The sequence below is a fragment of the Equus caballus genome, chromosome 21 (genome assembly GCF_041296265.1).
Source record: "Equus caballus isolate H_3958 breed thoroughbred chromosome 21, TB-T2T, whole genome shotgun sequence".
NCBI lineage: Eukaryota > Metazoa > Chordata > Mammalia > Perissodactyla > Equidae > Equus > Equus caballus.
This window is the reverse complement of record NC_091704.1, coordinates 14,129,600-14,145,805: the sequence shown is the minus strand read 5'-3', so window position 1 is coordinate 14,145,805 and position 16,206 is coordinate 14,129,600. Positions and strand designations below refer to the sequence as shown.

Here is a 16,206-nt window from a genome sequence, read left to right as displayed (position 1 = left end):
TAAAGCTTTCTTTCAACATGATGTCGGAAGTATAAATGATTCTGTGTGCATGTATGTATATGTGTGTGTGGTTATTTCAAAGAAAAATGTATACAAATATATACATACATACACATATATACACATTTTTTGTATAGTAAAAATGTATGATTTAACATTTTGCTTAATCATATTTAAGGTCTACTCTCACCCTAAGGTTATATTATGTTAATCAATTTATTTATATTTGTCTTTTTGTTTAGATTCCAATTGGAGACATGTATTTTGTTATCAGTTTTTACTAGTAACTACGGCACAGATGGAGAACACTGAGCTGAATAACTGAACAGGATCCTAATGAGTAGAAAAAGATGCATGATCAGTTGTAACAACCAGTATGTTAAGTCTGCTTTATCAGGAAGAGCATTTAAGTTAGTAATATACAAAGGAATGATGTTCTCCAAAGTGAAAAGCAGTTGTCTCAGATTTTCCTCTGTTATAAACTTTAAATGACTGTGGTTGCTGAGAGTAGTTTTATCCATAGGATCAGTACAACTCATAACTATTCTTTAGTCAAACAAACAAACAAAATACTCAGTATGATATATTTCATTTGAGAAGAAATTATTCTTAAGAGATCCATGTAGTCCCTTGAGATAAATGGGAATTTCCTAATATTTCACATCCACAGATGGGAATAACATCGGGAGTGTAGGAAAATGACAAAGGGAAAACTCTTGCATAACAGAGAAATTACATAGTTTAATACAGTAAGCTACATAAATTGTACAGGGAAGTTGAAATCAAAGGAATAAAAATTCCAGGAAAAAATAGAAGAGGCATGTTCTACTTCTACAATCTGATACAAACCACAATATCTGGCTCTGAACTTTGAATCCTGCAGTCACGGACACTTCTCTAGCCTTATGACAATTGGTCCTTTTATACCTGCCATCCCAAAGAATTTTTTCAGAGCCCTCTCCATGTCTTTGTTCCTCAGACAGTAGATGAAGGGGTTCAGCATGGGGGTGACCACAGTGTACATTACTGAGGCTGTGGCACTGGAGTGTGAGCTGTGGGTAGCAGCAGAGCTGAGGTACACACCTAGGCCCGTACAATAAAATAAGGAAACAACGGAGAGGTGAGATGCACAGGTGGAAAATGCTTTATACTTCCCCTGAGCTGATGAAATTCCTCGTATTGAGGAGACTATCTTAAAGTATGAGTAAAGGATCCCAGCAAAGGGACCACCAGCCAGCAGCACAGCCACAAAATATGTCACCATATCATTGAGGAAAGTGTCAGAACAGGCAAGTTGGACCATCTGATTGAGTTCACAAAAAAAGTGGGGGATTTCCAAGTATGTACAGAAGGACAGCTGCAACACCATTAAGCTCTGTAACAAGGAATCCAGGGCACTCAAGATCCAGGACACCAGAACCAGCAGTGCACAGAGCCTGGGGTTCATGACGACCCTGTAGTTCAGGGGGTGGCAGATGGCCACAAACCGGTCATAGGCCATCAAAGTCAGGAGAAAGATGTCCAACATTACAAATAGTACAAAAAAATACATCTGGGTGATGCATCCCTCATAGGTTATGCCTTTGCTCTGAGTCTGGATGTTCAGGAGCATCTTTGGGATGGTGGTGGAGGTGGAACAGATGTCCACAAAGGACAGGTTGGAGAGGAAGAAATACATGGGTGTGTGCAGGTGGGAGTCTGAGCTAACAGCCAGGATGATGAGCAGGTTTCCAAACACAGTGATCAGGCACATGGAGAGGAAAAGCCCAAATATGAAGGGCTCCAATTTCAGTTCTTCTGAAAGTCCCAGAAGAAGAAATTCTGAAACTCCTGTCAGGTTCCCTGGTTCCATGTGGTGCAGGCGACTACTTGGAAAGAGGAAAATACCATGACTAATTTTTACACAACCTGGCATTACTCACATGGTTGAAATTCTACAATTTATATTTTGTGGTCTAGAAAATAATCCCAATGGTTTGTGAATGGATCTGTTCCCTTTCAGAGAATCCCCTGTTTCATCTCTAATTTTGAGTTTTTGTCCAACATGCCAATTTCTCCAAGAGGTGGTGCATTCTAGTTTCATTGAGAAATTCTTTCATGCATTTGGGAACATGTGAGTGTCAGCCATGTCCTAAGCACTATCTTGGCAATATACACAGGGTGCTGAAAACCAAAAGGCCCTACAATCCCCTCATGGTGAATGAATATGAGAAAATAAAAACATTGTATATATGTCAGATGGTGACAGGCACCCTGGAGAAAACAAAAGCAAGTATAAGGAGAGAGTGGATAGGAGATTTTTTAAAAAATTAGTGTTCAGGTAAGGCCAGTAAAGAAGTTGACATTTGAACAGAGTCCACAAGAAGGAGAGAGTGGGCGACATGAGGTTATCTGGGGAAGTGTGTCTCGGCCAGAGGGAATGGCCACTGCAAAGGCCCCAAAGACTATACCACTTTCAGATATTCAAGTCCAAAAAAGGAAGTAAGTGTGAGAAGGGGAATAAGTAAGAGAGAGAGTGATCAGAGCTGGTGCCAGGCAATCTCAAAGAATGAGGTGGCCTTGCTGCTGCTTAAACTTCAAGACACAGGAGGTCATTCATTCACACTATGTAACTGTTGTACTTTATAAATCTGGTTGTAAAGTCCTCCCATGAAGCGAAATAAATTCCCTCCTTACTATCATCTGTTGATTGAGTTCTGGCCTCTGTATTATGAAGGTCATCTTGGAATATATAAGGTCATGTACCCCTGCTCTGAGGACTGTTCTCATTCCACAAGGCATACACACCCACACACCCACACCACCACCACCACCACCACTACCACCATGGCCTCTGGGGATGTGTTTTTGCCATGTCATTCTCACCCTCCCTCACCCTGATTAGACTATGAGTGGATGCAACTCAAGTTGGTCAGATCAGATTACCTTTCTTCTAAAAACTGTAAAATGGTACCCAGAAACTCCAGTTTGTACACCTCCCAGGACCAATAAACTTGGGGCTCTATTTTGCTATGGTCATTTTCTGCCCTGGTTTTAAAGAAAGATAAAAGAAAAGTATGTTCAATAAACACACAGTGAGAGAGAGAGAGAGGCAGAGAGAAATGAAATGAACATTAAGGGGAAGAGATCCAGTAAACTCCAATGTTCCCTGATACTATGTGATAAAGAGAAGCTTCTTTGGTTCTGGCAACATCCCAATTTCTGTTCTATTTCCTTGATGCCCAGGAAAAATAATAAAAAAGAAAAGTATCTTTATCCTAATGATGGAAATATTGATATGTTTATAGTGTCAAATACCTGATAGATTAAATACTCCAAGAGAAAAATGAGCACAGGAAATAAACCAACAGGGAGATCTCTTCAAGATGGTGGTGTAGGCAGACTCTGCACTCATCTCCTCCCACGAACACAAACAGGTTACAACTATTTTTGGAAAAATTACCCTGGATAGAAAACTGAAAACTGGATAAAAAGAACCCCCATAACAAGGGACAGTCCTGACTAAGGCGGAAGAGGCAGAAATTCCTTCCGGAGAGAAAAAAAAGCCACCTTCATGAGCAGCAGAGTTTCACAGCCGGCCAGGTGGGAGCCACTCTAAGGTATGCAGCCCTCCCTGGAGGAGTGAGGTCCAGAGTGGGTGCCGTTACCACTATAAGCATCCTTCAGACTCAGCCCAACTGAGACGAAGGTCTTACTATCTGGCTTCACTGGCTATTAAGTGCAGTGGGGAATACCCCCAGAAAAGCTATTGGAGGAAAGCCAAAAAGCCTGGCTCTTAAAGAGACCATGGACAAATTTACCCATCTCAGTGAGCACCCTAAAATCACCAGAAAGAAGGCTAACAGCCCTTTGGTGAAAAGAGACTCACCTAGTAGGCTCTGGGTGCATCTTGGTAAGAGGAGAGACCTCTCCAGAGACTGAGACATTGGTGGTGGCCATTGTTGTCGCCTAGTCCAGGCATGCTGATACAGATCCTTTCAGAAAAGCCATTGAAGTTCTTCCCCTGGCCTGTTAGCCAAGGGGTCTGCCACATCCACTAGAGCTCAGATTTAATCTAGTTCAGCCAGGTCAGGCAGCCAGCCCTAGGAACCAGCTCCACCCAAAAGCAAGCCCTCAGGCTACTTTTCAGTCTGCATTGACTGGGTGCCTTGATCCTCTACAGGCAGGTGAGTGTGTCCACCTCTGTGGGGCAGGGCATGTGTGAGGACCAGGTGAACTGTAGGGGGCATTGGTGGAGAGGTGGGGGTCTCTGCAGGGCAGCGTCAGGATATGCTCCAGGGGGTTAGGAAGTGTGCATGGACCAGGACTCTGTTGATGATGTGTGTGGACCTGTAGGGGGTGGGGCTTATCAGCAGCAGAAGACCTGAGCTTCACAAATAGCCATAAAAAGGATCAGCCCCACCTTCCAAAGCCTGAAACAATTGTGTGCTCCCATGCCTAGGGCCAGCCCTGCTCAGCTGCACTCCTAAGAGAACTGACAACAGCCTTGTAGGCCTGAGACCTATAGCAACTTTAAGCCCCTGAGCCTAACAACCAGCTACACTGGGTATGCACCCAATTATCAGGAAAAGTGCAACAGGAGTGTGCTGTCAGACCTTAAAGCCAACAGTGCTGAGGCTCCCCAAACCAGATTTACAAACAGCTGGCCAGGGAGGGAAAGACTAGACTCCCTGCATACATCCATTAAGAGCAACCCTGCCACAGCAGAAGGACATAAGGAACCCACAAAGGGGTCAGGCCTGGATCATTTGGACTGATGACAAGAGCAAAGCACACTGCTGACCCTCAAAAGGCATCTCTTAAATAAGGCCACTTCTCCAAGCTCAGGAGACATAGCTGACTCACCTAATACATAGATATAAGCACAGAGAAAGAGGCATAATGAAGAGACAAAGGAATACATTCCAAGCAAGGGAACAGGGCAAAACCCCAGAAAAAGAACTAAATGAAACAGAAATAAGCAACCTACCTGACAAAGAGTTCAAACAAAAACCCATAAGGATACTCACAGTTATTGGGAGAAGACTGGATGAGCACAGTGAGATGGTCAACCAAAGAACTGAAAAATATAAAAAAGGAAATAAACCAAAAATTGATAAAAGGAAATATGTAAAGTATAACAAAAGTTGGCATGTTTTACATAAAGTCTTGGAAGGTTTATATTTCCTGTGTCTTTTCCATATTTACTTGACCAATTAGTTTTTACTTAGTCCAATAGTGTATGAGTCAAACCTCTTCCTCATTTTTCTTATGTGGCATCTTTTCTTTGTTCTTGGATTTAGAGTTTTGTCTTTTTTTTTTTTGTGATAAATGCAGTGGGCATCCTCTTGTTCTGGTTTTGGTCTTCATCCAACATGCAAAGGCCTACCCAGATCTTACTCTATAAATCCTGCACACACCATGAAAATTCTATCCTTTTACACTGAGTAGCTTGCTTTGTATGATTTATGCCTGAGGACATTATGTCATATACACATTATTTCATTATTTTCTGACTTCTCCATAGTGACACAAGATCCAAAGGATCAGGTAGTTCACCAACTTTGTTCATTTTTGTGTTCTCAGAATGTTATGTAAATATATGTGCACTTATATAGAAACTAAATTAAGAAAATAAGAAGTTATGAAATAAAAGCAATGGCAGAGAAAATGAAACCAGGCTGTGCAGAGTGGTTTCAACACAAATGTTTTAGAAAAAATATTGGATGGAGCATAAAAAACTAACAGAAATAAGATCTACAATAGGAATAATTTAACAATATCATCATAGATTAATAATCAAATTCACAGAAACATGGCACAAAAGAGCATGACAAAATATTAATAGAACTTCTGCTATGCAGTAGATGCTCTCTTATTACTTGTTGAATGATTCAGGAATTAGGTCAGTACATATGGGCATTAATACATGACAAGGTCACATTTCAATTTATTTGGAAAAGGTTGGATTGATGAATAAAAGCTGGCATAAATGCCTATCTATCTGGAAGAAAATAAATTGATTTCCCATTATACACTTCTTGCAAATTATCAGACAGCTTAAAGACCTCACTTTAAGTAAACAATGCACTTTAGTTGAACATCTATAAAACTACATATAAAATCTAAGAAGTGACAATATTACGTTAATTAAGGAGTGCAACTCAGAGGTAAGAAGACAGGCATATTTAAGTAAGCAAAATATAAAACTGTTTTGGCTAAAAGTGTCCTCAAAAGTCAATTGAGAAACATAATCTGTACAAATCATTTAAAATTCTAATGACTGTAGAAAAATTGGCGTATAATACATGGACTTATAATAATAATAGATAAATCAAAAGTTGATGTGATGTATGACTTTTGCTCAACTCAGTAATAGCTAAGGGAATGACAAAAAATTCTTTCACACCCATCAGCCTGGGATGACATTAAAGAGCTGTCACATTGATTGGGGTTGGAACTTTTAAACACGTAGCAAAAGAGTACTCTTAATCTTGCTGGCAGAATTGTGAAGTGTTACACATTGGGAAACACTCTGAAGAATAGTATAAGTAGTGAAAATATAGGTATTCTCTAACTCAGTGTTTCAGTCTCAGCACTACTGGCATTCTGGGGCAGATGGCCTTCTGGTGTGGGGTCTGTCCTGGGCATTGTAGGATTCCCAGAGCATCCCTGCATCCATCCACGTCTTCCCAGTGTGACAGCCAAAATGCCTCTGGATATTACTCAGTGTAATATGAGTGTAGTGTAATGAGGGAAAAAATATCCCTCATGAGAACAGCAGTTTTAAATTAATTCCAAAATATTTTTGTAGTATTCACATCATAGTGATTTAATGAGAAAGAATATGAAAGCCCGTCAAAAGTGCGAATGGCACAGCCACACCATGAAATGTTTGCAGGCATCAAATAAATGAATCAGCACTTTGCTAGTTGATTAGAGGGACGTTCACAAGGTACTGCTGAGCAAGAAGGAAAGGGAGAGACAAGCTAGAAAGAAGACTGCACTAAAACATACAGAGAATTTATGAAGTGCTCGGTACTCTAAGTGTGCGTTTGAGTTTAAACTGTATGGATATGTGTGCACAAAATGTAGAAAGAAAACTTTTAAAGAAACTAAGAATTTATGGAACAAAGAATGGCCATGAGAATATTGATAGGTTAAATATAGTGGTTTCGAAAGAACTATATGAAACATAATTGAATGGAAAACTACAACTAACTTATATAAAGACATAAAGTAGTAATAATTTAATGACATCAACATGGGTCACTTATTGAAAACTAAGCTGCCAAAGACTTGGAAATAAAATAGTATAAAAGAGAGGCATAAAATGTGGGGAGGAGTAATATCTAAGTTATAATTCCTCTTATATAAAGATATGTGGATTTCACACATTTTTATGGAAGGTAAAGGTGATCTCTAGTCAAATTGAAACAAGAATGCCTTCCACATGATGGCCAAAATCCAGATGATGCAACTTTTAGAACTAGATCTGATCACAAAAGACCAAAAGGAAAAATAAGGACTAACAAGGATGCGAAGACTAGTTAGTAACAGATACAAGGGTGATTTATTAGCACTAAGTGTACAGAAGAGCCTTCCTATCATTTTGTTTTAAGCAAGGAAATAAAGTTAAAAAAGCAACGGGAAGAACTAAATATGACTGACTGGTAGATTTGACTACACATTACTAAAAAACTACATACACTTATACGTGAAAGAACTAAATGGCAAAAAGAGCAAAACTGATGAAACAATCTTCAATTTCTCATTTGAAAAAATGCAGTCATAAAGAGGAAAAAAATCACTCTGATCCACTATACAAATGTAAAGGGGGTTATACAGATAATTTACAATAGAAATAGCCAATGGCTAACTCACTAACAGCCAGTCCTGGTGGTCTAGTGGTTAAGATTCAGTGCTCTCTCTGCTGTGGCCTATGCTCCTTTCCTGGTCTAGGAACCACAGGACCCACCTGTAGCTTGTCATACTATGGCGGCTGTGTGTGGCTGTGATGCTGGATGCTACATATTCAGCCTCACAGGTAATGAAATGTTTGCAAGGTAAAGTTATTTGCATACCCCTTTTCACCAATTAAATTAAAATTTCTTTCATGTAAATACTGCAAATGAGAGAAGATACTGCAAAATGTGTGTCTCATGGACAGCTGTTGTAAGGTAATATCTTTCTGATCTGGATATTTCTGATCAATACAGAAATAAAGTCAAATATGCCCCATTCTTAAAAATAAGAAATGCCCTCACTTCACTATACATCCTTTCACACCTATTTTGCTATTTTTCTATGCCCTTTGATTGCAAAAATCCTCAGCATTATGTCCTACCTTTATTGTAAGGACTTTACACCTTCCATTCCCTGTTTTAATTTGGCTTCTTAACCATGATTTCTTTGTCAGCAACGACCCCTGTGATGCTGAGTTCAATATTCACTTCCTTTCAGCATTATAAATAAGAACAAATTAATAATCTATCAAGCAAGCAAATAACTACTGTGATCTCTGGGCTCAGTACTAGGCTGGATTAGTTATTAGGTGACCTCAGGTAAACATTCTTCTCTTCCATTCTCTCTATCCCTCTCCTAGACTATTTACTGGGCTCTTGAACTCACCTAGAAGGGACCTCTGAAAGGAAGGTCTCCATGTGAAAGCCCAAATTCTTTCCTGGGTGGTTGATGATGGAGACCGAAGATCTGTCCCCAGACAAGACAGCAGGAAGGAGGTAAGAATTGTTCTTCCAGTAACACTTAGGAGCCCAAAGAAACAACCATGTCCCATCCAGCCCAAGGCTGCACACACTCAGGGACTGCAACAGAAAAAATATTTACAGCTTCCTACAGTGCTCATTAGGCATATTTCCCTATTGTTCTTCCAGCCTCGAAGCACATTCTTTCCCTGTGGGACACTGGTCTAAACAGAAAAAAACTTTCCCTCCTGATTCTTTGTTCCCAAGAGACCAGATTAGGAGTCAAGTGAATCCAGTTGTTTTTTACACCTTCTCCAGGGACTCTCCTCCCTTCCAGAGGTATAACCTATTAGCACCTTTTCCCAATTCTGAGTTAAAGTTTTCTCGAACACGTAAGACTGACAAAACTGCCTGTCTGGCTACATCCCTTGGATCTTCAAAGCATTGACTTGTGGTGGGGACACAGCCCCTGAGTCTCCAGAAAATTCCTGCCCTCCTCTTCAACAAGGGGCAGAGTTGTGTTACTCTGATATAAGATTTTGAGCACTACATTCCTTGGCTCCATGAAAATTTTGCCCCAAAATTCTATTTAATTTTTATATTAAAGATTCAAAGCTATCATTTAACACCTCATTATAAAATATTTGTTAATTATAAGAGAAATATTGGTATCTTTTTATGCACTATAATCTAAGGTTAGCAGCTTTTAGGGATTGCGTGATTCAAGTCTCATAAAAGCCCCTTCTATGAGGCAATACTATAATGAACTCCATTCTCTGTGCTTGGAGGGGTTTAGAGATCTGCCCAAAGTTACAACAAGTAAGAGATGGGACCTTGATGGGATTTCTGTCAGGATGCTTCAGTTCTCAAACTCTGGGGCAGTATTCTCAACCAGAGATGATTTTGCCTTTGTAGATACTTGGCAACGTGTGAAGAGATGCTGCTAAAAACTAGCAATCCACAGGACAGCGCTCAGCATAAACAACTATTGTGACCCAAATGTCAACTGTGGGAAATCCATTCTCCACTTCTCCAACTTCATTGTGCATGCAGATCACCCAGGATGCTAGTTCAAATGTAGATTCTGCTTCAGCAGATCCTGTGGGCCCAGAGATTCTGCAATTTCTGGGATAATGTTAATAGTACAGACCCTGATCTATGGACTACTCTTTGAGTAGTAAGGCTGTGGTGCTATGTTAGAGTAAGGTGTAGGTGGTTTGAGGTCTTCACCAAAAAGTGAATTTGTACGTAATTTTGAAGGAACAGTCTATTTACTCATTCCAGAAGCTGTGATAAATCCTGTGTTTAATTCTTTTGTATGGGGTCCTCGGATGTCAGCAAATAATATACATCAGAAGAAGAATTTTAGTAGGCAGAATAAAAGCCTCCAAAATATGTCCACGGTCTAGTTCCCAGTACATTTGAATGTGTTATTTTTTTACAGCAAGGGACGATTAACGTGGTGGATAGAATAAGTTTCCTAACCAGCTGACTTTAAGATAAGAAGAATAGCATGGTTACCCAGGTGGGACTAAGGTAACCCTCACGGTCCTCTAAATGTTGAAGAGGCAAGCAGAAAAGTTCCTGTCAGAGAGAGATTTGAAAATGTTAAGCTACTGGATTTGAAGATGGAGAAAGGGCCATGAGCCAAGGAATGTAGGTGGCCCCAAGAAACTGGAATAGGAAGGGAAAGAAATCTTCCCTGAGCCTCCAAAAACACTCAGCCCTGCAGATATCTTGCTTTCAGTCCATGTAGGCCCATTTCAGGGTTCTGACTCCAGAACTGTAAGACCATGGATTTGTCCTTTTTCAGCCACTAGTGTGACAATTTGTTATAGCAGCAGGAATAATCTAAGGCCTAATTTATTCAATAAAATTTTGTTTCAGGGAATTAAATTTAAGCCTCATGGTTCTTTAATTTAGCTTCCCTTGTGTAAGCGCATTTTGTGTTGAAATCCTACCTTAAATGGAAGAAGAAATCTAAAGTCAATTGGGAGAAATTCAGTATTAATAGATGGTACAGCGAATTTCCCATTTTTGTTCTGTCTTTGAGGCTTTGGGGCATTAAGATAGGAAAAGTAATCCATTATTAAAATTAGCGTCAACCATTCTACTTTAAATCTCTGTGTCTACTTTTCTACATTCTTTGAATTTCATGTTAATTCAAACATTCCCTCTTTCCATTTCTATCCTTTCTAACATTCTCTTAAGTCCAGTTAATGTAAAAGATGAGATTATACATGCATCTGTGTATAGGTATATATATATGTGTGTGAGTGTGCTTATTTGAAAAAAATATATAAATGCACATAACATGTACATATATATCTTCATTACTGTTGAACATTTTCTTGGAATTAAAAAGGCATTTCCACATTTTCATTTATACCTCACAACATCCATCTGAAGTTAAGTTTAATATTTCACATTACCTTCAGAAATCAGGAAACTGAGGCTCAGGAGATTAAATTCTTAATTATTATATAATAAGGCAGATAAAGCTTATTGTACACCTTCTTGAATTATATAAAAATGTAATGATGCAGTGTGCACTCTCAATTTCTGTATGGCTCCTTTAATTCCAGAAAGAGTACATTTTAAATATGTATGGTCTATTGAAGGTTATCATAGTCTCATAAGTTAGTTAAATGGAGAGAATGGTGCACGGCTCAGAGTAGGATCTAGAGCGCAGGTAGCTGTGTCATTCTGAATAGGTGTGGGGGACTCTTCTAACTGGGAAGAAAACAAAGTGTCATATATGGATATAGAAACAGTGAACTAAGTTTAGTAATTCACATGATAAGCTCTTTTCCCTGTAAGTAGAAGATTAACATTGAAACACTAAATACAAATGTAGTAGATTGACACTAATTGGTTCAAGACAAAAATGCCCTATGGCCACACATATGATCCTAGATGAGTCTTAAAAACATAATGTATAGATGGACAGCTGACCAAAGCCTCATAAGGGGCTCAGTGTAGGTCAGAACAACTCCACATCATATAATCCCATGGGATAATAAAGGTATAATCCCATGGGATAATAAAGGTATTATGTTAAACCATTTGACTTTAGGATGACTTATTATGCAGCAATAGCTATTTGGTACAATAATCAAAGCAAACAGAAATGATGGCAATTTGATCATCAATTTCTTCTTATTTGGCACATATTCTAATTGAAGACAACACTCATGATCATTCTATTGTTCAAGTTCACTTCGGATAGTTGTACAACAAGTGGCTATATTGAGGTTGCATTGCAGGGGACTTGGAGAGGTTGGAGGCACATGTTTATTTGTGGAGAACAACTGCTGGCCCTGTTACATGGCTGGGCAGGAATTCAAGCTCTCATGAGCCACCACTTGATTATGAAGATTGAAAGGATTTCTGAGAAAGAAGGAGATGTGTAAGCTTGACATTTTTCATTTGCAGTCCCTTTAGTGATTATGACAAAATTTAGAAAAAGGGGGATATTTTATTTAGAGCACTAGAGGAATCATATTTGTAGGCAGAACTAAAATTTTTCAAGCAGAAACAGAAAAATAGTTCAAGAAAATCTAAAAACACACCAATAATTCTTTCATTCAAATGCATAAACCCCCTCATATGTGGACACCAATTTTCCACACTTCAGTGAGCAGATGTACAACATGAGAAGAGATATTTTGTATAGTAATAAAATATGTGATTTAAAATTTTGCTTCGTCATATTTAAACCCATCACTGACTCTAAGACCATATTAAGTCAGGCTATTATCAAAATTTGCCTTTCCATGTAGACTCCACTAGGAGATCAACATTTGACCATCAATTTTTGCCATGATTATGGTAGACAATCTGCACACTGAGCTGAACAGGAGAATAACACCAGGGGACCAGTTATAAAACTCAGTAACCCATAAAGTCTACAATATCAGAAAGAGCAGTTAAGGTAGTAACACAGACAAGAATGATGAACCCAAAGTGAAAACTATGGTTTTAGAGTTTTCTTTGCAATAAAATTATGTAAATGGCCTTAGTTGCCAAGTGCATTTTTGCCCATATGAGTGATACCACTCATGACTATTCTTCCAGGAAAACCAGGTAAAATTCCTTGGAATGACATATGTAATTTGAGAGGAAATTATTTAAGAAATCCTTGTTGCCCCTAGAAATAAATAGGAATTTATAAATATTTCTAATTCAAGATTGGGAAAAACTTTGTGAAAGTAAGAAAATGGACAAAGGGGAGGCCACCCCAGAGGTGAAGTGGTTAAGTTTATGTACTCAGCTTCCGCAGCCCAGGGTTTGCCAGTTCAGATCCTGGCTGTAGACCTACGCATTGCTCCTAAAGCCTTGCTATGGTAGGTGTCCCACATATAAAATAGAGGAAAATGGGCACGGATGTTAGCTCAGGGCCAATCTTCCTCATCAAAAAAGAGGAGGATTGGTGGTGGATGTTAGCTCAGGGCTGATCTCCCTCAAGAAAAAAAAAGGACAAAAGGGAAAACCGTCTATATGTCAGACAGAGCAGAGCACTTAATCAAGTGAGTTACTTAAATTGTACAAGGAAGTTGAAGTAAAAGAAATGAAAATTCCAGAAATAAATAGAAAGAGCAAGTTTTATTTCCAAAATCTGATTAGGAAAATCACAATTCCTGGTTCTGAGGGTTTAAAAAACAATTGGTACCAGAGCTAACATCTGTTGTCAATCTTTTCTTTTCTTTTTTTTTTTTTCTCTTTTCTCTTCTTCTTCTCCCCAAAACCCCCCAGCAATAGTTGTATATTCTAGCTGTAGGTCCTTCTGGTTGTTCTATGTGGGACGCCACCTCAGCATGGCTTGATGAGCGGTGCCATATCCGTGCCCAGGATCCAAACCAGTGAGACTCTGGGCCGCCAAAGTGGAGCATGCAAACTTACCACTCGGCCACAGAGCCAGCCCCTAGTTCTGAGGTTTTGAGCCTTGCATTCAGGGGAACTTCTCCAGCTCCAGGACAATTGTACCTTTATAGTCTTCTCCCCAAAGACTATTTTTAGAGCCCCGTTTATGTCTTTATTTCTCAGACTGTAGATGAAGGGGTTCAGCATGGGGGTGACCACGGTGTACATCACTGAGGCCATTGCAATTGAGTATGAGCTGTGGGTAGCAGCAGAGCTGAGGTACACGCCTAGGACCACACAATAAAATAAGGAGACAACTGAGAGTTGAGATGCAAAAGTGGAAAATGTTCTGTACTTCCCCTGAGCTGTTGAAATTCCAAGCATGGAGGACACTATCTTAGGATCAGAGTAAAGGATCCCAGTGAGGGAACCACCACCCAGCAGCACTGCTGCAAAATACATCACTGTGTCATTGAGAAAGGTGTCAGAACAGGCAAGTTGGACCACCTGATTAAGTTCATAGAAAAAGTGGGGGATTTCCATGTGAGCACAGAAGGACAGCTGTACCACCATTAAGCTTTGTATCAGAGAATACAGCGCACTTGTGATCCAGGACACGAGAACCCAGAGGCCACAGAGCCAAGAGTTCATGATGACTGTGTAGTGCAGGGGGCGACAGACGGCCACAAACTGGACATAGGCCATCACGGTCAGGAGGAAGATGTACAACTCTGCAAATAACACACAAAAATACATCTGCATGATGCAACCTTTATAGGTTGCGACTTTGCTTCATGTCTGGGTGCTCCACATCATCTTTGGGATGGTGGTGGAGGTGAAACAGATGTCTATGAAGGAAAGGTTGGGGAGGAAGAACCACATGGGTGTGTGGAGGTGGGAGTCTGAGCTGATGGCCAAGATGATGAGCAGATTTCCAAACACAGCAATCATGTTGTCTGGGGAAAGTGTGTGCCCTGCAGGGGAAGGAGCCAGTCCTGAGGAAGGTCTTTCTACAGATATTCAAGGCTCAAAAGATAGCCAGTGTGTTGAAGGGAATGAGCAACAGGGAAAGTGATGAGATGGTGTCAGAGGATGCTGAGGAATGAGGCGGCTCCCTGCTGCAGCTGAAACTTCAGGGCACAGGGAGGCCCTCGATCATGTTGTTCCTTGCCGTTTATTAATTTTGTTTCCAAGAAAATCTGTGACTAGAAATGGTATCCTCCTCATCTCCATCCATGGTTAATATTCTGGCATCTGTATTTTAACTGTTACATTTTAGAGTGTATGAGCTGAGGTACCCCTGCCCCGAAAACTGTTCATGCTCCACAAAACACACACACACACACACACACACACACACACACACACACATACACACACACACGATGTACTGTGACGTCTTGGGACCATGGAGCTATCAGGTTCTTCTCTCCCTTAACCATAATAATTAGGAAAGAAATGATGCAAGGCGTGTTGTGGAAATGAAACTGGCTCTACCCTAAGGAATGTAGAAATAGTGCCCAAATTCCAGTTGGTGAGCCTCCCAAGATGTGGAAAAAGGGGCTTTGTTATAAAACTACCATTTTGTACCCTGTATTAAAAGAAATATAAAGAGTAATTCAAAAACAGAGTGAGAGAGGAAAGAAATAAACATGAAGTGGGGGGAAAAGATCTAGTAAGCTCAGGTGGTCCCTGAGAGATTGTGCTCAGGAGCAGACTTCCTTGGTTCTGGCATCATTCCAACCCCATTTATGTCCCTTTGATGCCCAGAATAATGAATAAAGCAAAAAACACCCCAAACATTCAAAAGAGAAAGGAGTGAAACCTTTACAATATGAAGACATCTTACTGATTGACTATCTCACCAGAGAAATGAGCAAAGGGAATGAAACCACAATTTACAAAAGGAAATACACAATGTACAACAATGGTGGGAGATCCTTAAAGTGAAATGGTAAACAACACTTCTAAATTATATTACATCAAACTTTTGGAATCACAAAATTTGGTGTTGAATCTTGAATCTACCACGTAGTGTTTGAACTGCGAGAGACAACCAAACCATTCTGAATGTTTATGTTCTCACTAAATGGTGAGGATAGCAGTGTCCATCCTCCTGAGGTGGTTGACAATATATGTAAGAAGTTTAGCATTGTTTCCTCCTGTTAGTAAAAGATTGTTTATTAGTGGTGATGATTTTCTTTGTTCCGCTTTGTGGAATGGCCAGTGCAGAGGCCCAGAGGAAGTGCTTGCTTCAGGTGTTCCCGTCAAAAAAAGACAGGTGATGTTGCGAGATGAATGAGAAAGAACGAGTGTGATGAGACAGTGTGAGCAAAGGTCAAGGTGTGAAACGGCTTCTCTGTCACTGCTGAAACCTCAAGACACACATGGTTTGTCATCCACACCATGTACCTCTTGCACTTTATTATGTTGTAAATACAGCTCATCAATTGAAATAAAGCCTGTCTTTAGTAACTTCTGTTTATTGAGTTCTCACCTCTATATTATAAGTCACCTTGAAATATATGAGCCCAGGTATACCTGTTCTCTGAGGACTGCTCTCACTCCACAGGGCACACACACATATACACACACACACACACATCAAGACCTCCTGGGCTGTGGTACTTCCATGCCCCTCTCACCCCAGCCACACTGA

At 39.9% G+C, this 16,206-nt stretch overlaps 1 protein-coding gene and 1 pseudogene across 1 annotated transcript; both read right to left on the bottom strand.

Annotated features, from left to right (window-relative positions):
• Positions 1-883: 883 nt before the first annotated feature.
• On the bottom strand, positions 884-1,852 carry OR7A17D (olfactory receptor family 7 subfamily A member 17D). The gene has a single exon (XM_001494078.2). The coding sequence runs from the start codon at positions 1,850-1,852 to the stop codon at positions 884-886; it is 969 nt and encodes a 322-aa protein (XP_001494128.2).
• On the bottom strand, positions 13,638-14,569 carry OR7A203P (olfactory receptor family 7 subfamily A member 203, pseudogene; annotated as a pseudogene).

Bases quoted from the DNA above. Each gene is read 5' to 3' on its own strand.
- OR7A17D (XM_001494078.2), bottom strand. From the start codon at position 1,852: ATGGAACCAGGGAACCTGACAGGAGTTTCAGAATTTCTTCTTCTGGGA.